The sequence below is a fragment of the Eleginops maclovinus genome, chromosome 19 (genome assembly GCF_036324505.1).
Source record: "Eleginops maclovinus isolate JMC-PN-2008 ecotype Puerto Natales chromosome 19, JC_Emac_rtc_rv5, whole genome shotgun sequence".
Taxonomy (NCBI): domain Eukaryota; kingdom Metazoa; phylum Chordata; class Actinopteri; order Perciformes; family Eleginopidae; genus Eleginops; species Eleginops maclovinus.
Window position 1 is genome coordinate 16757004 of NC_086367.1, and position 27568 is coordinate 16784571.

General features: G+C 40.7%; 1 protein-coding gene across 1 annotated transcript in view; it reads right to left on the reverse strand.

Annotated features, from left to right (window-relative positions):
• stxbp6 (syntaxin binding protein 6 (amisyn)) overlaps nucleotides 1-17842 on the reverse strand; it is a 53594-nt gene extending 35752 nt beyond the window's left edge. The window contains exons 1-2 of the mRNA XM_063909169.1: nucleotides 17541-17842; nucleotides 9823-10042 (exon numbers count right to left, since the gene is read on the reverse strand). Coding sequence (XP_063765239.1) covers nucleotides 9823-9976 — 154 coding nt within the window. The 5' untranslated portion in view covers nucleotides 9977-10042; nucleotides 17541-17842. The remainder of the gene's footprint in view (nucleotides 1-9822; nucleotides 10043-17540) is intronic.
• Nucleotides 17843-27568: the final 9726 nt, after the last annotated feature.

Sequence of the window (27568 nt, forward strand, 5' to 3'; positions counted from 1 at the left end):
TCTATACTTAGTGCAATGAAATCTACTAGCATTCAATTAAATAAAGAATATATAATATGAAATATGAATATATTATTTGATATATATGATATTATATATACCTATGTGTGTGTATGAAATGAGCAAAACTCTTGAATTGCATTCACACTGGATGGATGTTTTAATTCAATGTGCCGTTTCAAATTCGAGAAGGACGTTGTCGATGTCCTAACTTGTTTTTGCTGCGCAGGTGGACACATCTTACACAGGAAGGAAAGATGTTTGCCGTCGGGGTCTTGGTTTGCAAGAGTGTAAAATTGTTTTAAATGTTCGTGAGGAGAATCGGAGTCCGTCTCCGTGCCATCACTTCCACTAGCCATCTTGTTTGTTTTTTTTTTAATCGCAGCGCTTTCTCTCACTCTCGTCATTGGTCTCTGTATCTCTCTCTCTCGAGCCTCCAGCCCTCCGCGCTCTCGGCGTTGCTATGCCTAAGCCGCTCTGCTGCAATTCATAATGGGTAACGTCGTGCGGAAGCCAGTACGTTTCAACTATTCAACTCAACTATTCTCAGCCGGACACTACGTTGCCCGCAATGCATTGCGCATACAGTGCCAAAACTATTTCTGCGTTGATACATGATTTAAGCAGCACCTACAGGAGGGAGGAACTTTCTCTCTCGTTGCGTTTCAAAAGAGAAAACAGATGTCACTCAGTTTTCAATGGAAAACAAATGCCAACGTTCATTTACAGTGATGTCTGGCTGTACAGTATAGTAGTACTCTAGTAGTAGATGACAGAAAACAGGTTTCAAAACTGTAATTTTATGTGAATAATTGCTTTGATTATTTGCTTTAATTATTAATTATAAGCTGCAAAGAGTTTGTGTTTGTAAATTATCCTGAACTTGCTCTTAAATCCATATTTAAAACCTAATGTCATATATGTTTTCGTTCTGGAAACGGAAACATATCGTGTTACTGATGCCCATCACAAAAGGCGAACTCAATGTAGAAAGACGTGGCTGAGCGAGCCGCAGTAGTGAATGATTTGTAACACTTAGTAATCTGTGTTGCTCCCCTTCTCATCCCTCATAACTACTCTGATTAGTTTCACTTGTTTGTCCTAAGCTAACCACATACATGACCTGGACCCATAATCAATTACACTCCCATTATTTTGGTACAAGACCTCCAAAGGATGAATCGCTTTATACGTACAGCAGCATCTGGCTACTTTTTCAATGTTACTGTTAACTGCTTGACCTGAGGGAAAGCTGTTATTTCTTCTAAATTGCTGTAACAGAGAAATAGCTTTCCCAAATAACTAGAATTAGCATGCACAGCCAGGACATGCTGTAACAATCACAGAATGTCAACAAAGGGAGGAAAATAAACTGAGCTCTGCTGGAATAAGACTTATTTTTCAACCCAGAGCATAAAAATATTTTCCTTCATGTGAGCCATTTGTACTTTTAATATCTTCAGAGACAGTTTTAAGGCTGTGCTGGAAAGTCAGTTGGATTGAGTAACCAAAGTTGGTTAAATGTTTCATTGTGAAGTCTCTCAGTTGAGCAGAGCGTCAGCTAATTATATGGTTGGCTGACTTTTATAAAGCCGGGACTCCCGCTCTTCTTATTACAGCTCTCTTCTTTCCTCCTGCCCTTTTTCCCTTTATTTCACACTGCTCAGATGAGAGGAAAGGTCTGGGCTACAAGCTTTGTTTGCAACCCAAAAAAATCTGACCACCACAAAGATGAATCCTACCAGGTACGCAGGGAATGGTGTTGACACGGTTTCTGCTCTGGTAGTGAGGCACTGACAGGACACAGTATCAACAACATGTGTGGTGTGTGCCTCTTCTTGAATAATTACCTCCTCAATGGTTCCTAAGTGAATACATCACCTCATCTCTTTAGGCTATTCCCTAGGACCATGTGCCATCAACACTTTCAGAACAACAGCAACCCAGGAAAGAACTAGGAAAGGAACTAAACCTCTTCACTCTGAACACTTCTGTCAAAACAAGAGAGAAACGTGATGAAGTCTTTAGGCGAAGAAGAACCACGCCTAGTTGTGTTGTTGTAATGAAAAGCTGGGACTGTGAGTGGACCCCCAGCTGGGAACCACCTCTTGAATCCATTTTAAAGTCTGATCAAATACCTTTTCTTATGGTTAGAAAAACATTAAAAGCAGCTCAATTTAGGATAGATGACAACACAACAGCTACCATCATCTGTAAACAAAATAAATGAACAGCTGCAAACATCAGCGAAGGTTAAATATTTTCTAACCACGAGATATGAAAAGAATACGGACCAAGTCTTTTGTCTTTCATCATTTCCATCTCCCACCTCCTCTGTGTCTCCTGAGTAAGCAGGAACCCTGCTGTTTTGAAGCAGAGTTCCACCCAAAACAACAAAACAGTGAGAGAGGAGGTTAAGGGAGCGGAGGGAAGTTTTCCAAACACAAAACCACGCACTGACGCCACAGCACCAATAATCATATTTCTTCCAGAAAGAAAAAAAACCCTACTGTTTTTGCTGGAATACAAGAGACACAAGAAGCAGAGGCAGATGAATCTCTCACAGAGCTAAGGTTCATTTGTGAGGAGATCATGAAGGAAGATTTAAGGTTTGTTCCTTGAACCAAAGTGCTGTCTGCTTGGATAGAATAACAAGCTGTCTGAGTCAGACACCGGAGGACAGGGGAGGGGCCGATGCAGGAGGATAATAGACAGTTTGGCTCCGGTAAAGAAAGGCACTGTGAAGAGAGCCGTCAGAACTACTGGGGAATGCACACATCTCCCAGCAAGAACATACTCATTTTCTCTAGACCGGATAAATCACACTACAGAGGGAGGTTTTTGTATGCCCACACACACGTGAGTCCACCTGCAGAGCACCTGAGCTGAGCCTTTAATCAATTCCTCACTCTTTATTCTCCTCAAACGACCAGCAGTGCACCAGCTTTCACTCTCCACGGTACTGTGGTATGAACAGAGATGATTGGCAGGTTGAGTTGAAAGATTGGCAGTTTAATAAAATCAGACAACGTACAAACACTTTCTCTTTCCTCTCTCCGTGTTGGTCTGACACTCTCTCTCACCTCACACGTTAGAGTTAAACACCACCTGTGTTCAATAAGTATGTTAATATCCAATTTTTCTAGATTGTTAGTCCATGTTAGAGGTTTACACACACATTCGAACCAGGTATAATTGTGAATGTAATTGACAGCTTTAGCATAAGCTAACATCTGGTCAGTGTTGCATACTTTACCAAAGCTGGAAAAACATTTCAACTTTACAAGCTCAGGTCACTTAAGCATCAAGACCCTCATCTTGGCTGAGAGGGGATTGGAGGCAAGAGGTTGAGGGGGAGGTTGGTGTGAGAGTTAGGGCTGAAGACAGTTCATGTTTTTTTAAAAAAGAACCTAATTAGGGTAGATAAAGACTGCCAGAGCACTGATACAAAGAGGTCTTGGAGTGACAAAGTGTACACACACACACACACACACACACACACACACACACACACACACACACACACACACACACACACACACACACACACACACACACACACACACACACACACACACACACACACACACACACACACACACACACACACACACACACACACACACACACACACACACACACACACACACACACACACACACACACACACACACACACACACATTGAGTGGGCTGTTATTCCTCAGCTCTCAGTCAATACTAAGAGGCCAGCATCAGTCACTGCCGCTACACTGGCCCTGTGAGAGAGCCACAGAAAGCGTCTTTCTTCAGCAGAGAACAAAAGACCTCCCCCACACCCACACCCGACCTAACCTTGTCAACAAACATTGCACCAGACTCCCGGAGATGTTTGAAAAAGTTTTATCAGTTAGATATAAAGTGAAAGTATGGCCGGACTGAAAGAAGCTCACTCAATACTTCATGCAGTTTTGGCAGGAGTATTGATCGTGTTTTTTTAATCGACGCATGAATGAGTTCACCTTGCCCTGACATAACACTGTTTTATTTGTATTTTTTAAAGTCTTTTCAAGTCAGTTTTGTTGGTATTTGCTTCAATGTCGGTTTTCAAATGTGTCCATCATGAGTAGGAAGCCAAAGATATTTTTTTATTAATAATTTTCCCGTTGTGGTCGACTGAAGAACTGACGAAAACAACAGCTATCCCAAAACTTAAGTAAAGTTTGAACATGTGGCGATTACCATCCTTTTGAGGTGACTTTAACTGAGAAACCTTTATGTTTTTTTCTGCCCTTGAACGTCATACCTTCTGTAAATCTCTACAGACATTAAAAGCGGTTTTATGGTGCAGTCTTAACACATCCCAGATCCTTATAAATATGTATCCATGGTCTCTCTTTCTATTTCCATCTGGACTTAAGGATGGGCTAACCTTGTCAAGCACACTGAGAGCCTAATATGTATTTATGTGAACACACAAAGTCAGACTTATGTGTTCTAGGACTCAGGAACCAAGGTCATAAGTGATATGACTTTCCAAGCAGCCTAATCTACCAGTGAGTTACACAATCTGCTGCCCATTCATCTCCCTATGGGATCGATAGCCGCAAGGCCGCTGATGATGAATGGGGCTAAATGGAAAATGCATGTTACGAACTTTTGTGGTAACTGTGGAATAAATATTATACAGGGCCTTGGAGAAAACACCGACACAGTGCTTTGTGATGAAAATGACAGAATACAAGAGATCGTTATCCCACTAATAAAGACATAGGGTGAAGATGGATAGATTGATAAATATATGAAGTCAATACAGTTATAAATTAATGACAGCTATTCAAATTGAATAATCCCTGTACAAAGAAGCTTTAAACCTCAAAAACAAACAATGCAAAGACTGCACCAAACCACACAAACACTAGCCGAGTCAACAGCATGACATTCTCAGCATGTGATCAACATCCCAGCCTACACACAACATTAACATGTGAACCAACCCACAAAATAACATGCCTGCATAAACCCACCGGGCATGAATACACGCATAAAACATGGGTGCCCACATGCTTCCCACAGAGAACACATTAACATGAAGCAGTAATGAGTGCGTTTACATGCGCACAACTACCCTGGTCACGGCTAATACCCCAGATATGTGGTACAAACATCATATCTTCAGGTCAGAAACACATGTCGGCTATCTGGAGTATTCTAAGACACAGCTCAACAGTTGAAATCTGGGATACTGTTAGGATCATGTACTCAACCTTATGAATACATTCTAAACCACGACTTGGCTTAAAAATGGGATAATAGTACGAATACTACGACACTGAACATTTGTTTACATTATGTGAGGGCATTACTTGGTTTATATGATTTAGAAACCAACATTTACTTCACTAAACCTTCCCGAACTCGTCAACCTGTCGTAGGGATGTTTATCCTTTGATCAGGACAGATGTGTATATAGACTTAATGATCAATGACCCGATAGCAGCGATGAGAGAGGCCCGGTCAGTCGAAGCTTCCACCTGTAGGCTCAGGGTTCGTTTTTTAATCATCACTCAATGTTCTATGTAAATATGTGGAGTGATGAGGCCCGAGCCTAGACGCCAAACTCAAATTATATACTGCTTCTAATAGACACATTAATGAAACACGCGAGTTGTCTGACTGAAATGTGATATCTGGGAACAGTGTATTCATCTGTGAAAAAAGCTACAGCTCCTTAAGACCCGAGTCAAGCTCCATTTACGTGCTTGCTAGGTTAAGGCGGTTAAACCTGAAGTAAGCAACAACAATGGCCCAGGCTCACTTAAGGTGAGCTTTGAGATGGACCTGCTGTTGTTAATTTTAGTGAGCAGTTTGAACAGAAACTAGACTTCCAAAAAACAGGTCTATTTGTATTCCTTTTGAAAAAAATGATAAATGTAACTGACTGTGTTAAATGGGGATTGATTCAGATTAATCAGAGGCTCCTTAATATTGTTGCAGGCTTTTGATAGTAGGAAATATTGTGTCATTGTCCAAAGAATCAATATAATAGTGTAATGATATCCATTCCAAGATTTACACTCCTACCCTGATCCAGTTACTTTAACACATACACAACAACAGGTGTCGCTGGTATGAGGAATGTGTTTAGCACAACAACAAAAGGAATGAGAAGCATGGAGCTAAAAGTCTGCTCCAGTGAATATTCAGTGTGTTATCTTGCTTTAAAGGCCTCACATCTCTGCTGCCAAACATTATGTGGGCGGTGCGGTTTTTCCAGCGCTGAGATTCAGCCGTAAAGGAACTGCATGAAGCCCAGTGATCAAAGAGAAAGCCCGCTAACCAACACGGTCCAGCTTTTTGGCTTCGCTCCAGGACACTCCCATCAGGACCCCTAAGGTTGTTGTGAGTTATAACGGGAGTTTCTGTGTGTATTTGAGCAGCTCTGTGTGAATGTGTGTGTATAAGATCAAAGACATTATATAAGATCCATCACAACACAGGATAGAAGCAGCTACTGATCACAGGTTAGGTGAAGGCCAAGCGAGACAGCAGAGTTTAGTGTTGTATCACATTTTTACGCAGAATTTACAAATCTCAAACACAAAATGTGATAATTACAGCTAGAGATAAGGGCTAGGAAATAATACATCCTTAATGAATCTTCATGATTTAAGTGTTTGACGACGATATATCACCGGATCTGGTCTTCGTTGTGTTCTCCCCACAAACCACACCACATTTCACTCAGAAGGAGAGCGAGATCCAGAATAGAACCCTCAAGACTGTGATAGCAAACTGCAAAGCGAAGTGGACAGTTTGTACAAAACAGGTTGGAATATAAATATAATCATGCACTTAAAACATGTAGGCACAGCAGCCTTTTGTCAACGACTGTTGGATAAAAGACTAGTTCATCGCTGCAGGCAATCTCAGAATGTTATTGTCCCACTTTGCTGACATACAACTGAATTCCAAGACTTAACCCTGAAGCCAAACAAGTCTCCCGGAGCCACATGTTTTTCTGAAACAAGAAGCACTGCTCTTCCAGTAGCAGCTGCCCCGGCCTTGTTGTTCCGCTGATAGATGGAGCGCTCTACCTAAAGCTGTGTGTTCAGGCCAATTCAAAGACGGGTACACTGAAAGGACAGTGCAGACTGCTGGGGTTACAAGGCCAATTGCATAACATCCATTAAATGGCTCCGAAAGAAGGGACTTATTTTAAACAGATAGGATGCAAGTCGCGGTATAAGTCATTTGAGTGGCAAATCTTGTTTTCCACGACAGAATCACAGCATACGATCCTGGAGTCGTCGTCCTGGTTTCCATCATGGCACCCTGCTTGAGAGTGCCCGAGGTCTTCAGCTCCTCCTGCTGAGGGCTTCCTCTAGGCGTGACGAACCACATGATTACATAACGCTGCAACTGCATGGTCCCTCAACCCTCAACTATCTGCTACTGTAGCCATGAGACTGTCAGCGGCCCCCTTCCCCCCACATAGTTGACACACATGCTGAACACTCGGTCACACACACCAGTGCAGCTTCACACTCATGGTTACACACACACACACACACACACACACACACACACACAACACACACACACACACACACACACACACACACACACACACACACACACACACACACACACACACACACACACACACACACACACACACACACACACACACACACACACACACACACACACACACACACACACACACACACACACACACACACACACACACACACACACACACACACACACCTCGAAACAATGCTTGGCTGGCGTAAAGATATGCCACATGACTAAGCCAACACCACAGTGGTTGCCTTCACGGCAGCTCTCCCACATGTGACACAAAATAGCAGCTCAGGAGGGTAGAGCAGACAGATAACAGGATTTAATAGGTTAGACATTAACCTAGGCGATTGCGGTGATGCTAGTTGTACGGCGGTGTATTAGGGTGTTTTGTAGGTTGAAAAACAGTAATCAATATGGAGCAGAGGCAGGGGGCTATTATTCCACGTAAAAACACATCCGAGATAAAATAGTTAAAAATGTATGAGAAAACTATTTTCCTGATTTGTTTTAGAACATTACGAGTCGTCCATTTACACATTTAATTTAAAATGACCAATTTTGAATCAAAAAAAGACTTTTCAGCAGAAGAATGTAACGATGATGCTTCTACTCATAATAAGCAAAGATGGCTGAGAATGAAGAGTTTAATCCCAAGGAGAAGAAAAAAACTCATCTCCCACTCAAACACAGAAAACACACCTACTAGCTGCGTTGTATAAAAACAGAAGTAAGCAAGAGTCTATAGTCCAACCTTAGGCTTCACCACCGTTGGCATCACTGAATGTAGAAAACTTATCTTGCTCCAAAACGAAGAAGCTGAGATTTTGGGGTTTATCCTCCACTGGCAGCTGTAAGGCAGTTTAAATTGGCTCCCACTTGATGCCTCCCAGAGGATTTCAGGTTGACACTGACGCATTCTGATTTCCCTCAGCCAGGTTACACTGACACACTTACACGTACCAACACGCACCTACACTCAGTCCCTCATTAGACCATGGATATAGGGATTCACTGTCAGCAGGCTGTTCTAATTTCCCAAAATGGATTAATCCATTAAATGATCTATCAAGGAAAAATGACAAAACAGTCGCTGATTTTTATAGAAGAATTTACGGCTTTTTTCTATAACATGCCAATTAAAATAAAAATGGATTTCTGGACTGTTGATAGGATCCGCAAAAAACATGTTTTAAAGCATCAACTTGGTCTTTGGAATTAATCAATAACAAATAGACGATAAAAACAAAAAAACAATCAAGCCACTTATGGGATTCAAACCATCAGCTTTCCACTCAAGTCCAATCTCTAATCCATCATTATACTGTATTGTATTTTATTGTAACCAATTCTTTTTTCTATCACGGAAGCTACAAGATCAGATAATATATGCATTTCAATTTTGCCAAGCAGCTAAGTAGTTGGGATATCCAGTAGCTTCAATAGATTTTGGAGCTCAAACCGGGCACAAACTTGGAGGGGACGTGATGAGACTGACATAACAACAAGTGAATGTCAAGCCGCCCCCATTTCCACATCAAAGGGGAAATGACTCGTCATAAACCCCTCTGAAACAGAGTTCTTCTTTCAGAAACCTGTGTTTAAATGTGACTTGCACTTCATACAAATGTTTTGCATTTGAGAGTGTAAACACAGAAGATCGTTGTTGAGTAGCTGCCACAAGGCAACCTTGAATCGACAGAGACTGTGCACTGGCCTTCCAGCTGAATGCACACCTTAATTTTCCTTTCTGTCCTCCTTTAGCGAGTTTGAACCTTTAGTGGTGAAATCTGTTGCTGCCAAGGCACAGTTTAATGTGCATTTAAGAGGCAGGATTAAGAAATGCCATTGATCTTCATAAGCACTTCTTCTGGCAGTGAAGTTAATACGCTCGAGCTATTCTCTTCATGAATAATATGCATGGCTAATTCAATTAACAAGCAATATCTCAGCTAATGTTGAAAAAGGGGGAAAAACAAAATAATTAAAACCTCAGATTATGCTGAAACAATTATTCACTTTCAGCATACATCTAATCTATTTAAAAAGGGATTGACCTAAAGCCCAGCAGTAAATTGATTTAGCGTGTCATTCTATTGGCAGGGGAAAGGAAAAGACGCTCATCAGTGGGAACATCAGAGGGACAATTAAAGGAGACATGCTGAGAAGTGAACTTGGGTCGCAACAACAAAGACGACGCACACTGCACACGCACTTTAAAGCCCTTTTAACAGAAAAGCAAGGTGTGTCCTCTGACCTGAGACGCAGATAAAGGTCATGTAGTCGCCCTGACCACCGGTGGCCAGGAAAGGGATCTTCTTCTTGGTCCTCCTCTTCACCTGCACGGCAACAAGCATCTTTTCATCGTGGGGTATGAAGACCTCCTTGTTTATGGCCGACTTGACACTCATCTCTGAAGGAGGCAGGAGAGAACAGCTGGAGAATAGATCAAGTGGATAGGACGAAATCCACACTTCCTGAAGTTGGGAAGAGAATGGGAAGTTGAATTAGCAAAAAAAAAAATGGCCAGGCTTACTTTATATAAAATGCTAAACTAGAATTTCCAAAATAAAGTCTAAACAATTATAAATCACATTACTTGCATCTATTCTTTTAAGTTTAGAGATATAACATTTTTGCATCCAATGAAATAGTCTCTATGAAAACTGTTGGAAGTGTGGATTGATAAAATAGTAGCATTGTGTCCCATATTTCTCCCAGCAGAAAGAGCATCAATTCATACGTTTTATTCACAGTATTTTTGTATTATTCTCATTTGTCTCCATGAGCATTACTGTGATTGGCACAGCTGTTTCAGGGCAGTCAGTCTGGTCATGTGACTGCTGGAAAGGATATCTATCAATCAACAAACCCATTGATCTACGCTGCACTTCAGCGAGCCCTTTTGCACTTCCTGCTGCTGACTGACGTGAAGCAAACAGCAGAGGCACATTCTCTGTGCGCCTAAAGTTAACTGCTTTACACTTGTAAAAAAAAAAGAAGAAGCCCCTCACCATATGCGTGTGAGCAGTTACAGGCCTGCTGATAAAGACACAGGATTTTCCTAGAAAAAGTTACAAACATTAACAGCATGAACAACTAAATAAAAAACTGTTGAACTGTAAAGCTTGATACTGTGTTCACATCCTCAGCCCAATCACTCCCCTAGACTCCGAACGTACATCACAATGGAGTAATGAGTTTAAGAGTTTCAAATGTGGATTTCTCTCAGTCTCTACGCTCCATCTCTTTAAATGTTTTTGCCAATGTTCTTAGCGGGAACACTGGCAACCTCAGAGATGAAATGTCTTGAGCTGAAGCTGTTAAGGTACTGGTAAGTCTCACTGATACAGAACAGCAATCATGTTTCTATTATTACAAGCCAATGTCTTTTGGAAATGTAATTCTTGGTGGCTGGGGATAAACCTCAAGAGACACAGAAGTATTTCTGATGTTGTCAGGGAAAACTGTGCTCGAATGCACATGACAGCTAAAAGAAGAAGTGGGTGAATTGGGTCCAAATGCTCTCTTGAGGACCATGGAGCTTAATCATTCTCTTGGCCACACACGAGAACTCACAACCACTTCCTGCCCAGGCCACCCTGATGAAGCGATCTGATCCGTCAGTCTCAACCAGTCGATGAATTACTCTGCGAGGCAAAGCCAGTCAGATGTCACAGAAACGCCTTCAGTGAAGTGGTTGGCTAATAAATGACAGATGAGGAACGAACACCGAGTTGTTTTCTAAAACTGAAACAAGTTTTAAACGGAGTGCTCAGCAGTTTAGGAGGACGCAAATGGAGTCAAAGTTTCATTCACTGAAAGCACAAGGTTTACATGGACAGTAATAAAGTGCATGAGTCAGATTCTCCGCCCCTTTACTTCGCTGCTGAAAGGCTGCCATTGTTGACTGGTACTCATTGTTGAAGGAGGATTACGTCAGTTCAGAAGGAAGAATTCAGCAGCAGTGACTACAAGCCAGGCTAATAATACTTTTTAATGTTTCATTTGTTGTGTGTCAACTGTATAGTGATTTCTGAGATCTCAGATGACGAAGTAAACGCAGCTTTAAACTGAACGGCATTTCAGGCAAAGGTAATGTGTACAGGTTGCACTAAAATCGTTAAGTCTTCACCTTTCTGACTCTTACATGTACCAGTATAGGTTTTACAAAGGTCTAATGTATTGTAAGGCCACTGTATTTTATCATGCATTACGTTATACAGATGTTCCAGTCATCTTATACATCTGGTAATAATCCCCTATAAAAAGACCCAGTAAGAAATATGACTGAATCACTGCATTGGTTGTGCATTTACAACTTTTGTTTCTGTTTAAGTTATTTTCCGTTCAAATGTATTAGCCCGTTTCAATCCATCTCTCTTCCCCTCCGCTCTACTTCACAGTAAACAAAAGCCAAGCCAAGATCTTGTGGAAAGTAATTACAGAAGCTAATAAATGTGCCTTTGGAATTGAAAGGCAGTCCAACATCCAAGCCTTTATAAATGATACCTGTGATAACAAGGTTTGCAAACTACTCTCTTTCAAAAGCAAGTAAGCTTTTTCAATACGAGCCTCTCAAAGCGAGCAAACAACCCTGTAAACACTGTGCCTCGAGTTGTTTGTGCATGTCGTTCTGAGATCTGATGAAGGCTGCAGGACTTGTACTGTGCCAATCTAACGCCAAAACGCACAAACAGTACAGCACTGAAAAGACTTGGACATCATGTACTGTATAAATCATACTCGGAGGTCAGCTCTGAATGTTTCCAGCATTAACATCTTCAACAAGGACAGGACTTTCAACCCTTATGTGTATCAATTCTGTAAGGGCTTTGACACAGTTTGTAGCAAGCAAAGACAAGTTATTCCACAATTCTGTGATTTGTCATTATTCCAACGCTTACCTTACACACAAACCACTCTATCCATGTGTACTCGCATTATGTAAAGTCCTAAATGAGTTCACCCCTTCCCCTTGGTATCTATCCTTTCACATATTCCCCTCTTCTCAGTTATTGGGATAATGCATAAGAAAAAAGCATAAAAATTCATCTTGAAAAGCAGCTTGCCTTGTTCTTATAGAACAGACGACACTGGCAGAGTTCCTCTCCTTACCCATAACATGCCTCCCTCGTCTCCTCTCTGTGAGAGAGAGGGTTGCCCACATCTCCCTGCAAGCTGTCACCAGGCAAAGGGGAGCGCCTATCCCCCCTAAGGTGGCCTGCTGAAGCATGACGGGAAGGAGGGATAAGGGGATGGGGGATGCGAGGAATAAAACGAGGAGGAGGAGGAGGAGGAGGCAGAAGGGAGCCTGGAGGCAGGGAAATGTAGCCAGAGACAATGCATAGCTTCTGGTTTGACATTATGCAATGCTCGCAAAGCAGGGCCGCGTTAATGCACTGGAGCCGCTGTGGCAGTGAAAACGACGTACATATATTTTACGGCTGCTTATTACCCCATTTCCAAGAACAGCCCCTTTCAGAAACACTTCATTACGTGTGGCTGTGTATTGCCAAGCCGCACTGTTGCCTGGCTGCGCTCTCACACAGTGTGTTAATGTGAGATCTGTTCAGTCTGTGCTCACGGCTCTCAAAGGACCTCAGTGACCGGGGTTTTTGAGTTAACTTCTTTTAGCCTCGACACGGTCCTGCTCTTGGAACTCTGGTCACAAGCCCATAGGAACCTCCCATGAGTCGCAGAAGAGAGGGCCCCAAAAGGCAAGTGGATGGAACGGTCTCTTCACAATGAGTGGAAGGTGTATCTTAAACTGTTCTTTGGAGACAAATAAAAACTCAAAATCAACCCACCAGGCTTTAGAAATACATGTCGGGAGGAAGCACCAAGTATATTTACCTTCCTGCTCATGTTATTGATCAGGAGGGTAAATATTTCTGAATATTGACTGTCAGTTTATGTGAGAATTAAAGACAATACAAATGTAGCTGCAGTATGTGCATGGACTCTTGACTATGACAGACTGAAGGACATCTAAAACCTGCTGTGATATTGACATGTATGTTTTGTATATGTTAAAGCTTGTACCATGTTTAAGAAGACAACTACTGTATATTAGGACCATGAGAGGGAGAACAGACGTTATGTCATGGTTTAGGCATACAACGTCAGTTAGGATTAGGGAATGTGTGCGCCTGCATTACAATTAGTGATAAGCATGGGAAAAAACACATGTGCCTTATCTTTACTCATTAGAAAACACCCACCACGGAAAGGGAATAATAACTCTGTTTGTGTGTAAGATTCTGCAGTAAGATTATTTCAACTATCAGAAAGCTTCAAAATCCCCCTTTCTGCATTGCAAAGCCTGAAGTGCAGTGTCTGAGATAAAGCTGGAACAGTGTACCAAGTTCAGAAAAGCATACAGTGTACTATACTGGCATGTCAACAATCATGTTGTGTGTCAAACAGCAACAATTTAGGGAAATACAATCACCTAACAGCAGCAGGGAACAAAAGGGAAACAATTTTAGGAATATCACATTCAGTTTTTGTCTGGACTAAAGTATGAAGACAAAATATGTTTCTGGAACGTTATGACAGGTGGCAAGATAAAAGACGGATAATGTAATAATTCCTCCCCTGTATCCATTTCTCCCACTGACATTTGATTGAAGTAGCATCTTTTATTCCACTCTGCACTCTTAAAGTATTAAAGAAACACTGTGCCTCGTCTGCAGCGTATCATGCATCACTTTCTGGATGGTGGCTCTGTACCAGGCTTTGATATTACAGAAAAAGCATTCCACAGTGCACACGTATTCATACATTACATCAGACGTGTTATTTTGAATTACCGGTATCCATCGTCGCCACCTAAACAGATTACAAAAGTTACCTCTAATTAAATAATGGAGATATTAGAGGGTCTACCCTGCTGTTTCCTTTTTGTGTCAACACCAGCCTGAGATGAATTGAAATCTAATTCTATACTAGAACAGCGTTGCGCTGGAACACAAAAACCACAAAAACTGTTGACATTCGCAGGCAGTCACACCTCATTTGCAGGTATCATGTTGATGTTGATGACAAAAGCCACTTATACCACAAATTATGTTGTACAACTACACACTTCAGTTCCAACTCAGCTCCATCTGTAATAGAAGATAGTAGAATATTCTTTAATGTAGTCAAATCTGGTATGCTGATTTAGTATGTCAAGACAAGGATGTCATCAGGCATTATGAATTATACTCTACAACAGAAAGGACAAGTAGTATTGCAACTCAACCATGTTCTTCAAATTCAGTCTCTGAATTACAGTTTACTGGATGACAACACATGAAATAACAGGAAGTAAGTCTAGGTTTCACGCCGTTAAAACAATAACTGCAAACACAGCACCATGGAACTGCAACATTGCTATAACAGAGAACCTATGGACATCCGAAGAAGCAACAGAAAGGAGTAGTTTGCCAAAAATGTTTTTGATTTATAATGGACCTCAATTAATGTACATGTTACACTGTTCATACTTTAGTTTCAACATGATATGCAACAGAAATACAGTTTTCTGAGAGATGCTGTTATTTGTAGGGGCCACTTTATCCCTGATGGAGCTTTACAGCAGTTTGTTTGAAAGGCTCTCAGAGACAGAGCTCTTTCAAGAAGGAGCATGAGGGAGGAGAGGAATAAAACCATGTCTGTATTTAAGATCCTGCTCATCTTCTTTTAGCTTAAATGTACGTTGCATTTTCCCTTCACTAAACAGTATGTTTGGCAAGCAACGTGGACTTAAGGCAAATGCATCCAAAACTGCACATCCTGCAAACTACTCCAAAAAAAGGAAAGATATGAGAGGACCCATTTATATTTCTCAGCAGCTAGTGAAGGTTATAGAGCCAGGGAGGCATGGGCTAACCATGAATCAATGAATAACACGTCAGGCCCCCAATAAGCTGGATCTTTATAGCTCAGCATCTTATGACCATAAAACATTTGGGAGGGACGGAACAGTGGAAGGTAAACATTTGAAAAGTGAATATAAAGCACTTACTAATACTTGACGTCTCAAATTCGTCTGTATTCTAGGAATGGGCTTGAGGCATTCATTCCTGATACAAAAGTGATTGTATAATTAGTTTGCATAAGGCTAAGCTAAATCAACAGCACTGTGCGGGATTGTGCATAGCCAGAATAGGGAGTTAAGTTACACGCAAAATCAGCACTTCAAATGTTAACAGACAATACTCAAACCAAACGGTTGTCAAAACGTATTAATTCTCCATTATTTAATCAGCAAACCAATATGATGCTAATGCTCTTAGCAAAGAGAGAATGCGAAAGGAAAACCACAGTCATAGGGATTTAGATTCCTCAGGGACATCAAATCATACCGTCATCTTGTCAGAAACACTGACACATATCATTATATGAGCAACTACAAAAACAAGGCTCTTTATGTCTGCCTCCTTTTTGGCAACAGAACAAGCTGAGGTTGTGGACACGCAGGGAGGGGGCCAGCTTGACAGTTTATATTATGCTGACTGTAATTGGACACTGAAGTGCGGAGAAGCATAATGTTACCTTTTATGACGTGCCAAATTAGGACTCTTGTATCGGATGCAATATTTTCTTATAAGTGGGTAAGTTAATGCCATTAGGAGTCACAAGGGTAGGATTAGGAGACTCGCTGCTAGTCTGAACCAGACATCCTTTCAGGTCTGAACCTGCCACACACACAGCAGTGGAGACATGTGGTAATGGGTTTTCAGAAATACTGTTTTTTTTTACTTTGGATTCAGCAAAGAGCAAGTGGAAGCATTTTGGAGCCTTAAGAACAACCAATAAAGTACAATTATAAACTATATATATTCAAGTGGGAAAACGGAGTTGTCTGCATGGTTTCTTTTTATAATAACAATGGTAAATACAATGTAAACAAATAAAGGACTTCACAGTTGGTCACTGAACATTCAGGCCATGTTTTTCTCAATGGAACCAGAAACTGAACTGATTTAGAAAAACGAAAAAAAATGACGTTTCTGTGAAGATGAAATGCTATGAAATGGGGTCCCCAGGTAGCCTCTGGGAGGGCCTAAGCAGAACATTAGCTTGCACATGCCTTGTGCTAGTTCTGGTTTAGTGCACATTCAACAACATCCAAAATTCAAAACACAGCCCCAAACACATTTTCAGTGTCATAACACTAAGAGTAAAGATTAAAAGTGAATCTATATATTGATTAACCATGGGTTTCTTCCAGCAGCAGGGGGAAAATGTCTTTAAAATGTTATACCATATAGTTTGTTTGCATAAAGCACTATCTTCAGAATTCTTTAGAGCATTAAAATGCAACTGCATAATTTTGATTGTATGTGAATATTGCGATCTTATGAAACAATCGTTGAGCATTACTTTATGAGCAAACAGTTTGATGACACATACCTTAGGCCTACAATCATAATACTCGGATATTTAAAATGGACTACACCCAAATTTCACTGGAATATTGGTACTTCCAAGATATGAGTAGACGGGGGACAACTTGAATGAAATAGATAATATGTTGTAAGACTTGAGGCTTGACACCAAGAATGAACCGTCTTTCCTTTTCAAAACTCTGTCACAACATCCTGCGTTTATGAAGACAGCTCAGGTGGGGCGCGGTGCACTGAACACCATGAAACACACACTTACCTGAGTTAATTTCGCCTAAACAGAGGTATAAAAAGGTATCCATCAAGTTTACATTAGAAACGTTTAACAACGTTTAGTTTCCACAACACAAACACAAACATATTCAGTTAATGAGCAAAGCATTCCGCGCGCCACTTGTCCTGAATCAAACCGTAAAGTGGTGAAAAGTATTGACGCAGTATTTTAATCCTACGCTTCTCAATAAAGCGAAAAACTGTTTTTACATTAATTAAACTTTCCACACTACTGAGAACTACTACTATATTAAGTGAATGTTTCTTTAAAAAAGCAGCTCAGACTGGAGTTAGCGTTACTCACCGATGTGTTTCAGTAGTGATTTCCACGTGCGGTCCGAGTCCTTCGGTTAATTTCTCCAGCTGCTGCTGTCACAGTTTACTCACTTTCCGCAGCCTCTGTCTTGTTTTTCCCTGTCTCCTCACTCTAAACGGTAGCCTTTCACTTTCAACATCGCGTCCACTTCACTTCTGTGATAGTTGTTGGTGTGTAAGCGGCTGGAGGAGAGTTTGTTTCCTTGCTGCTGTTTCTGCGCAGAGACCGTCTGACTGACTGACTGCGGCTGTGTGTGTGTGTGTGTGTGTGTGTGTGTGTGTGTGTGTGTGTGTGTGTGTGTGTGTGTGTGTGTGTGTGTGTGTGTGTGTGTGTGTGTGTGTGTGTGTGTGTGTGGGAAACCAGTAGCAGGTTCCCAGACGCACACACTCCCTCCCCGCCAATCACGTCCAGTGACACCACCACGTAGCAGGCACTTCACATCTGCATGTATAAGGAGTCTCTGTGAAGTGCCAAAGACCGAAGCCGGTTTATAGTATATGAAATGGATTATCTTTGATGGATGTTTGTGCGCTAAAGTTAAGGTCTAAACCATATTCAGAGAAACGTTTCATGTGACATTTTGCTAGTAGTTGTTCTTTCTCAAATCTCAAACTAAAACAGTTCTTTCCAGAAGAACAGCCTGACTTTTTTTAAACAAGAACACTATAAAACATCACACAAGCTGGGTTTTTAATACCAGTATAACTTCTAACTATATGAATTATTATTTTTTGGACAGTAGACTGCACTACCTTTTGAGGTAATGGGTCACATAACAGTGAGTTTAAATCCCTTTAAGGATTACTGTGCTATACTAGTACTATGAATGTAATATCTTATAGTCACCATCAGCCTGTCTCTGTGACTCAAACCTTAACACATCTGATTACAGTAGGCTTTTCACATTATGAGTGGGAAGAGTAGAGCCTTCCCCAGAGTCCACATAAAAAAATGTAGTTTGACTTCTTTCAAATTGCCTGTTGAAACAGCTGGATATTTTTCCTATGACACTCTGGTGGATGTGTGGGAGGTGTCAATGTTCAAGTCTGCTGTAAACTGCCAACAGAGGTTTACTACCATCTTTTGTTACCCCAGCCATGCCAACAGAAATGTGTTCCCTGGGAATTCACACACTTGGAGGCCCTGGAACTGTGTGTGTCTGTCTAATGTTTTGCTTGGCTGGTTGCGAGTCATCCAATTTTCACTCTCTAAATCCTCTCCTGGTGTTTTTTGTTTTTTTTCATAAGCTCTTTCTTGATTTCCAACAGACTTGGACAATGCTGTCTCATTTGAGATAGTTTAAGTTTTATGTGCTTCTGTTTCTTTGCCTCTGGGTCTCTGCAGCTGATCGCTAACATGTTGCAGAGCCATATGAACAGCTTTTAAGCCATCTTTATTCATCATGATAAGCAGTTGTTGAACTGGTTGTACTGTTGTAGTTTCCTGTGAGCCAATTGAGAACACTGTGATATTAAACGTATGATGAAAGATAAACAAGTGCACTTACGGCTTACAAACAGTGGTCCAGTAAATAAAATGTAAAGGTTTCTGATTATCTTCAAAATGTCATTGCAAACACTGAATTTCTGTGCTACAGTAATCTGCGGCAACACCAAATTCATGGTGGCTAAAAACACATTAGACAAGCATACCATTCAGTTTTTCACTTATGAATGAAATCAACCTACCAGACAAACTATTCCTTAATCCACGCAACCACAAATCAAAATCACACTTGGCCCCCCAATGATCAAATATGATTATTTCCATATTCCTCCAGCCCTTGAAGCTTCCTCTGGATCATTAGACAGTGTGTCTGGCTTTGTGATTTCCACACTACACCAACCATCTGGTACAGCATGTGGAGAAAGTTCATTTCAAGAATTTTAAATTGAAAAACTGCGGCTGAATCTTCTGAGACTGTTTCTTTACGCTTTCCTCCAAACAATCCATTTTGATTTACAAAGGCTTTTTTTAGTGTAAAATTTGGATATGGAGTTTTGTGCTGCTGTGGCTACAAGACCATTGGGACAGTAACAAGAAAGTATTGGTCTCCCTCTGTCACTGTATACTGAACTACACCTCTGTGCTCCCCCACATGAGCAAACACTTTCACTGGAATGAGTCATTTTTTCCAGGTTGAGGCAGTGGCCAAAAGGGGGAAAAAATAGCGTATATACACATATGGTGCACACAAGCAGAGAGGGCTAAAAGGGCATTAGCTGTTTCCTGTTAGTTAGGTTGGGAATTTAGGCAGCTGGATCCCTCTAGGGAAAGACATGGCAGGTGATTGCTCTGATGAAAGAAGCAAAACACGGGAAACAAAAGAAGGGAAGTTTAGTAACTATTCTCAATAACAGTCTAAAGATTGATTACCCTTTAAATATGTTGTAATATTGATACTACTTGTTGTTCAGTTCAAAGCTGAGGTTAGCTTTTGGATGCATGACACACCACAGAGCAGCCCACAGAAGGCTGGAAAATCGTTTAGGGTTTGCTCACGTGGCCCTGAAGTTTCCACAATGTCATATTCATGGGTTTCAGTCACGTGGCTTTTGTTGTCCTGCCGCCATCTTTAGGACCGTGCAGAGCATCGAGTGCTAAGCGCCTTCTAATGGTTCGAGTGGGAAATGGCTAGCCAAACTCATCTCTCCGCGGAGGAGAAGCAGCGTTACGTGACAAAAACAAGTATTTTAGGATTGGATCCATATGTTCTGCCAAATGGCACACTAACCCCGCTTTTGTCCGCTGAATATTTGCCAAACGTTTGTTTCGGCGACATTTTCATTTACCTGGTACACAACCCGTCGCCTTACAGCAGGGAGTCTCTGAAGGCGTTCAAAAGCACCGAGGCGTACCTTTATTTTCGATCAGGATGGGTACACGACCCGCGGATTTATCATGTGAAGATTAAGAAAATGTTCGTAATCATAGGAAAGGTAAGATAAGTGTTTGCGTACTATGGTCTTATTACTATGCTATTAAGTTGCCTGGTGCTTTTAACTGACCTAGCCAGCCAGGCTAAGTCAAAGCTAGAAGCTAGGCTAATAATTAACTGGTCTTATCTGTTAGTGTAAACATAGTAATGTAGAAAATAGCTAGCAGTCTTAAATAATGTTATATGTTGAATCATGGGTTATCATGTAATCTGGCTATATCTCTAAATTTATCATTTGCAATTTGTGTTTCAAACTTAATAATAATAAATAAAAATAAAAATAAATAAATAAAAAATAATAAACCAAGGGTAATTGTTTACTGTGTATTTTAAATATACCAGCCCCTGTAATATTTTACCAGTATTTGGCTGGTGCTAATTTCCACCCATGTTAGCTATGCTACCTAACGTCAGTTCAAGTCAACATACCCGAAATAAAATGCTCGTTGCACAGCCTGGAGTGTTCTGTTGACGTCCATTGATCCCTTTTAATTGCAGCTATCCATGTCTGTCTCCTTTCTGTGTTCTTGGGAATGTTATAAAATGTGTGTCCATCTTTATTTGACTTGCTGTTATTGCAGCCCACAGCACAGCAGATAGATGGCATTGTTTACTTTAGCGTAGTAAACGGTCCTCAAGATGGCGCTGCGATTCATGTGTGACGTCACATGAAACCCATGAATAGGATTGGAATCTGTGGAAAGCTAAAAGAGGTGGAATAGAAACAGGTTGCAGTTCCTCTCATGAATTTGCTTTAATATCTTTTAGAGTACTCATAGTGTACTCAGGGAATTCACGCAGCTGGGCTTCACTGACCTGACTGCAGTTTAAAAAATCGTGTTCCAATATTCACCTTAGATTTTCTATTGAGTAGCATTCAATATTAGGTATTTGAAGTGCAATCAAATCACTGTAGGAAAAATGAACAAATCTAAGTGACAATCTTTGGCTCAAATGCATCACTTTATTTTTTATCCGTGATGCCTATTTTGAAGGCTGTCCCTTTAATTGAAAAGGAAAATCTTAGACTGAGGCTAAAGCTTGTGTGGGCTTGAGTAACTCCTTAAATGAATGAATTTCCATGGAAAGCACTCCCACGGGAGGGAAGGAGCTACAGCCAGAGCTCTACCTGGCACTCCTTCTCCCTTGGTTCCTTCCATCAAACCCCCAAGCCCTCCTTCAACCCGCCCTCCATCCCTCATCTGAAAAATCCTGGAAAACATAAACATCCTTCCCTGCCTGTGACGTTAGACAAGGAGCTGTGCAGGCTGGCTGGATTACGGGGAATGAGGTGCCTCAGTCCCCGTGGTGCGGAGGGTAAACATGGAGATCTGACGATAGAGGAATGGAACGGTGCGAGGGACCCCTCTGCTCCGACCTCCACCTGCATCTCATCTCCACACATGGCCAGATGGCTGCTATAAACTCACACACTCCCTAGTACACTCTCCAAATACAGTCTGCATTTTTTTCGTTCTCTGTCTTGCTGCTGCACTTATCAAACACTGAATTCATGTGGTTTGTTGTTTACTCTTCACAGTGTGAGGCATCAGAAACTGGTTACAGAGCTGCATGAGCGCTCACTAGAGAGAAAAACATGTCGAGCTGACATGCATACATTACTTCAAAAAGTGTGAGCTTACATGCAGAGTGTGTGAGTTGTTGCATGGTTTTATTTAATGTGTATGTTTCAAGCAGAGAAAATAAAGGAGGACATGTTTCATTTTCTTTCATCTCAGTTGTTCACGTGGTTCTTGGTAACTTCGTGGAACTGGCCACATTCAGGGAGCTGGACTGTGTGTTTATGTGAGGAGGGGGACGTCTGAATCTTCTTGTTTAAGTTTAACTTGTCAGGATGTGTGTAAGAGTGTGTCCTGCACGTGCACATTTCACAATATCAGGTCAAGTGTGAAAATCAGCGTTACTAATCTTTAAATGTGAAATAAGAAGCATATTTAGATCTTGCTTTTGGTATTGATTTTACTTTTTCTTGTGCCTGCTGCTCATCAATCACGTTAGATACACAAAAACCCAATTTATGTAAGAAAGCTGAATTCAGTGTTGTTTCAAAAACATTTGTATGCGTTGTTGTATAGTCTTTCTCCTTTCACTGTGATGATCAGAACCACTTTCATGGCAATCTTCACTTCTAGGCATATCTGTCTTTCTTTCACAATGAGTCATTCCAGGGCAATGGATGTCAAGAGGGTTCGTCTGATTTGTCTAGAACATCTGTCAGATTAGAGGACTGATCCATTAGGCCCGTCAGGCATGGAACAGACAGACCTGGCATTATTTAAAATGATTTTAATGCTCATTCTACAACTGCAGTCAGTGTCACCGTTTTTGCCTTTTTAAGCGCAAACTTTGCCAAAGACAGCCACTTTAATTAGATTTCATCATCTGAAAGCCCTGACCAGCCGCAAGTAATGACTTTCATACTCAGATCAATCATAGCTGCTTTGTCGCTTTATAAAACATAGAAAATAATGCGTCCCTGTTCTGAATTCTGCATTACTAATATCAAGCTTGCTGTCCAATCAATGACATATTTAGTTTTAATATGAGAAAATCAATGTCTTATTAAATTCAGACTGATGATTCATGAGAGAGAAAAAAGGTCTTAGAATAATTCACTTCACAGTACTGGTCACACAAGATTTCCCTTTCATGATACCAGAACAGGACAGATGTAATTAGCTTTATTTCAGATTGGCTTTACAATATGAAAAGCAATGTATACGCAGTTAACATCACATTCAAATTGTTGTTCCATCCATCCATCCAACTGTGACATTTGTTTCTGTCAGTCTCTGTTTTACCTTGCCTGCAATCACGCATCGTGCCAACACTGGAGAAACATTCAATCTCACTTTGCCCAGAGGCAGCAGCTTAACTCAGGAGTGAAAACAGGATTTCCAGAAGGAAAATGCGTCCTGAACCAAACTGTATACTCCTGTGTGTGCTGGAGTCAGATTTCTGATCAAGTCACTGGGCAAAAGACTCTGTAATGGAGCCACGCACCATTAAACACCACAAACACATCCATCTCCATCATGACAGGCAGACAATTGAATGATAGATGTGCAAAGAGCGAGTGGTACCCTTCAATATTCAAACTCACCTCTTACAATATAAATAATTTAAGTACCTGGAAGCCTTATTGATGTCTCTTTAACTTCACTATATTGAAGAAGCCAAACATTTCCCAGTTTGGGATAAATAAAGTACTTCTGAAGTCCTTCAGTGTAATCCCTGTTGTCTCTTATACACCCAATTTCTTGTAAATTATTTTATTGAGAGGTTTTTGCAGTTTAGGGTCTCATTCAGTCCGTCACATCCACTTGTCTGAGTTGTTACTCCTCTGTCTGTGCCACTGACCTATTCAGTTAAAAGCAGCTAATTTAGCAGATCAATAAACAAAGCCCTCTGGGTAACACGAAGAGCCAAGGATCGAATTTCATTTTGCAAGTTCAATTTAGTCTTTATTGTTGGCAGTGGTTCCCTGTCATGGCTGTGAAACCACTGTGAGAAAATGATGGGGATATACAGACATGGGGTGCACTGACTGACCTCTTTCATATAATATCCTGGCATAAAGGTAATAAAAAAGGGGATGAAATTGGTGTGAGGTCCGAGAAGGGGATGAGTGAGAGTCAGTGATGGGCCATTTTAATACCATCGATTCAAGGGGATTGATTTCAAAAAACCTGAATGATCTCATTATGTTACTTTGAAGCCAAGTTCATTAAATGCATGCCTGTATTATAGAAAAAATGTGCCTCGCTATTGACCTGATATACTTTTCCTATTCCTTGCCAATGCAGGATTCCTATTGATTCTTGCAGGGTTATGATTTTGACAAAATAGCTCCAAGGAAACCTCTGTTTCTTCCTTGTCAGACAAGCCAGCAGAGGAACCGCCCCATCATGCCCGAGGCAAAGACAGGTTCTTCCACCAGCATTAAAAAGTGGAGAAAAAAAAGGAATCCGACACTTATCTGTTTGTCCCAAACATAATCCCTAACAACAGCCCTTCGCATTAAAACAAGATTTATCCAAAACAAAAACAGGTTTCAGTGAGTGAGGTGATGCAAATTAGCCAATTGTGTGCAACAGTGCTTAAAGCCAAAAGGTCCCAGGGGGAAGTGTACTACTTTAGAAAAGACTCCTGCAGCAAATTGCCTGGAAACATATTAGTCTTGGAAAGTTTCCTCAGCTTGAATACACAAGATCTATAGCTATAGTTGTAGTTTGTTGCCCACAATTTATGTATACTTGTGTTATGTACGTATGATGACCATAAACTCTTGCGTGCTGCAGAAAGTGATGATGCAAGCGCCTTGGCTCACAACAGCCTCATCTCATCACTATAAACACCATGTGACATGACCTCATCCGCTGAGAGGACACCCTCTGGATCAACTCTGAGACTAATGACAAGCTTATCATTTCTGCAACTGCATGCCTGATGTCCCGGACTTCACAGCAACACTAACAAGGTGGATGACCTAAGGCCAACAGATGAGATGTAGCGGTGTCAAAAGTTGTTTGTGGATAAGACTGTGACAACTTCTCGTTTATGATTCAGACTTCACAAAAATCAGCAATATATATACACCTCTTTCCATAAAAACTCCCTAAAATAGAAAGCCCCAAGGTGTCTGGATGTCATGTTTAATCTGTTAACAGCAAGAATCCAATCCAAAGCTGACAGTCTTCACCTTATTCATGCCAAAAATAAGCATGGAATTAATACCTTATAGATTTGATGTTTTAACCTTTGAACCACGAAGAGCTCTGACTATAACATGTGTTTTTCTAGAGCCTTTAAACTGAGTTTAGCTGCTCCAGAGTGTAATTGATGACATCAAGATAAAAGTCTTGGCACTTCAGTGTTTAGCTCAGCCCGGGCCTCTTCCATGGAAACGTATCTAGCCTGAATCGTTCCAGTTAATGGGAATAACATGTGAGTTCTTTTTAAGGGGGATTCTTAAGTTTTAATATGTGAATCCAAAAGGTTAAGCACATCAATACAGCCCACTACTGTGTGCCGTTGTTTTGTATGGCATACATTTATGAAAATACATTAGAAGAGAATGGAACCAAAACTGAATTCTAAATTGTTTGCATACCTTTTGTTTTTAAAGTGAAGTACTTTTCATTGTGCTGTGTTAACTTTTTGAGCAAAGAGGGAATATAGTGTTGCAGTGCGTTGTGGGTTTGGCTTGCATACATTGCAGAAGGGACTGGAATCACATCTGACTGCTTAGTGATTAAAGATTAAACCACATTTGGTTGATTAACATCCAAAATATCCAAGGCCCTAAACTTTGCCAAGTTAATATATGGTTTTGATTAAAAAATATATGAACATGTTTTTCAAGACTACAAGTTCAGAGCCATGCTGACTGCTCTGTGAGGCTATACATAAGCACAGGGTTGGGCTTTGAGCTAAATGCTAGCATGTAAACAATTAAATGCAATATTAATCTCAGTTTGGGGGGGGGGGTATGTCTACTAAATGTCATTGTTAATTACCAGAGTGTAGGAATACTCTGTTAGAAATCAAAAGTTCAAAAGTATTTATGATCAAAATATACTTAAAGGACCAAAAAGTAAAAGTACTTATTATGCAGATTGGTCCAACGCATTAAAGTGTTACCAAAGCTGGTAAAGGTGCAGCTAGCTTTAATCACTTTGTATACTGCAGGGTAGATTGTGAATTTACTCCAGCCTGATTTAAGTGTTGATTATATTTCACATCATTAATCCAAATCTGTAAAGTAACTAAAGGTATAAAATGAATGTATTAAAACTACTAAATAAAATGGAAATATTCAAATAAAGTACAAGTATCTCAAAATTGTATTTACGTACAGTACTCAAGTAAATGTACTCAGTTACTTCCCACCTTTGCATTTACGTACGTAAAATGAGACGAGATGAAATGATATATTTCACTGGATAAGTGAAAACTTAGTCCTGATGCTGATGGCACTAGATGAAAAGTCAACTAGGATGTATCCTCTTGGGACAATGAGTGTCTGTAAAAAGAAAAAGCTATCATCAAAATGGTTGTCGAGATAAAAACAAAAAATGTCCATCTGTTTATGGCACTGGATTTAAAGTCAGGGGGAAAGAAAAGTCAGTATCGTTTATCTTCTTGTGACAACTAATAAACATTCATGGCAAGGCTTCCAAAAATTCCTCACTTTCTATCATCTTGGCAGAGAGTAATTTTACCTCCAGCCACCATGATACATACTCACCATGACAATTACCTCTTGACAGCTGTCAACAGCATTCAGAAAAAGAGAAAACACAATGGATCTAGACAAGGTCAACACACAAGTCTGAAGAGAACAAAGGGTTTCCTTCAAGACTATTTCAAGGCACACCTGAAAACAGCTTATCAACACCTGCTGTCATGGCCGAAATTCTCTGTAGCACTTACCGCAGGCGATGGGAGTGAATGTCAGAACCACTTTCCTGTAAAGAGATCCCAATGACATTTACAATGACTTTTACCAGCTGTGAACTTCAGGAATGAGGAAAGCAGAGCAGTTCTTCCTTTAAACTGAACTTTGCTCGTTCAAGCAGGAAGCCAGCGTGTTGAAAGGCAACAGGTGCAACTCCTCACACTTCCATTGCTCTACTTCTTATACGTTTATACTTGCTTTTTATCAATTGTTTGCTTGCAGCACAATCTATACATGTCCTCCTCAAGTCTCCCCTTCAGCCAACTCATCCTCCCAAGGGTTCCGAGGAATTCCATGTCACTAGGTGGTTCCTTTAGATGTCATTACTTCCCATACTCACATTGAACACAATAACCCAGATCCCCCTTGGCTATGGGCTATATAGGGAATATCAGAGGCCGCATTAGAATAGTTATATAAGGGTATATTCTATTCAATGTCTAAAACCCATCTACATGAGTCTCGATCCTGTGAGTGCTTCAATGGCTTTAGTGCATTTAAAACTATAAGATAAGTGTTGGATTGAGGCGATGATGCACAAGAACAGGATGTCCTAGCAGGATTTGATTCGTTGTTCCTTCTGCGATGCTGCACACC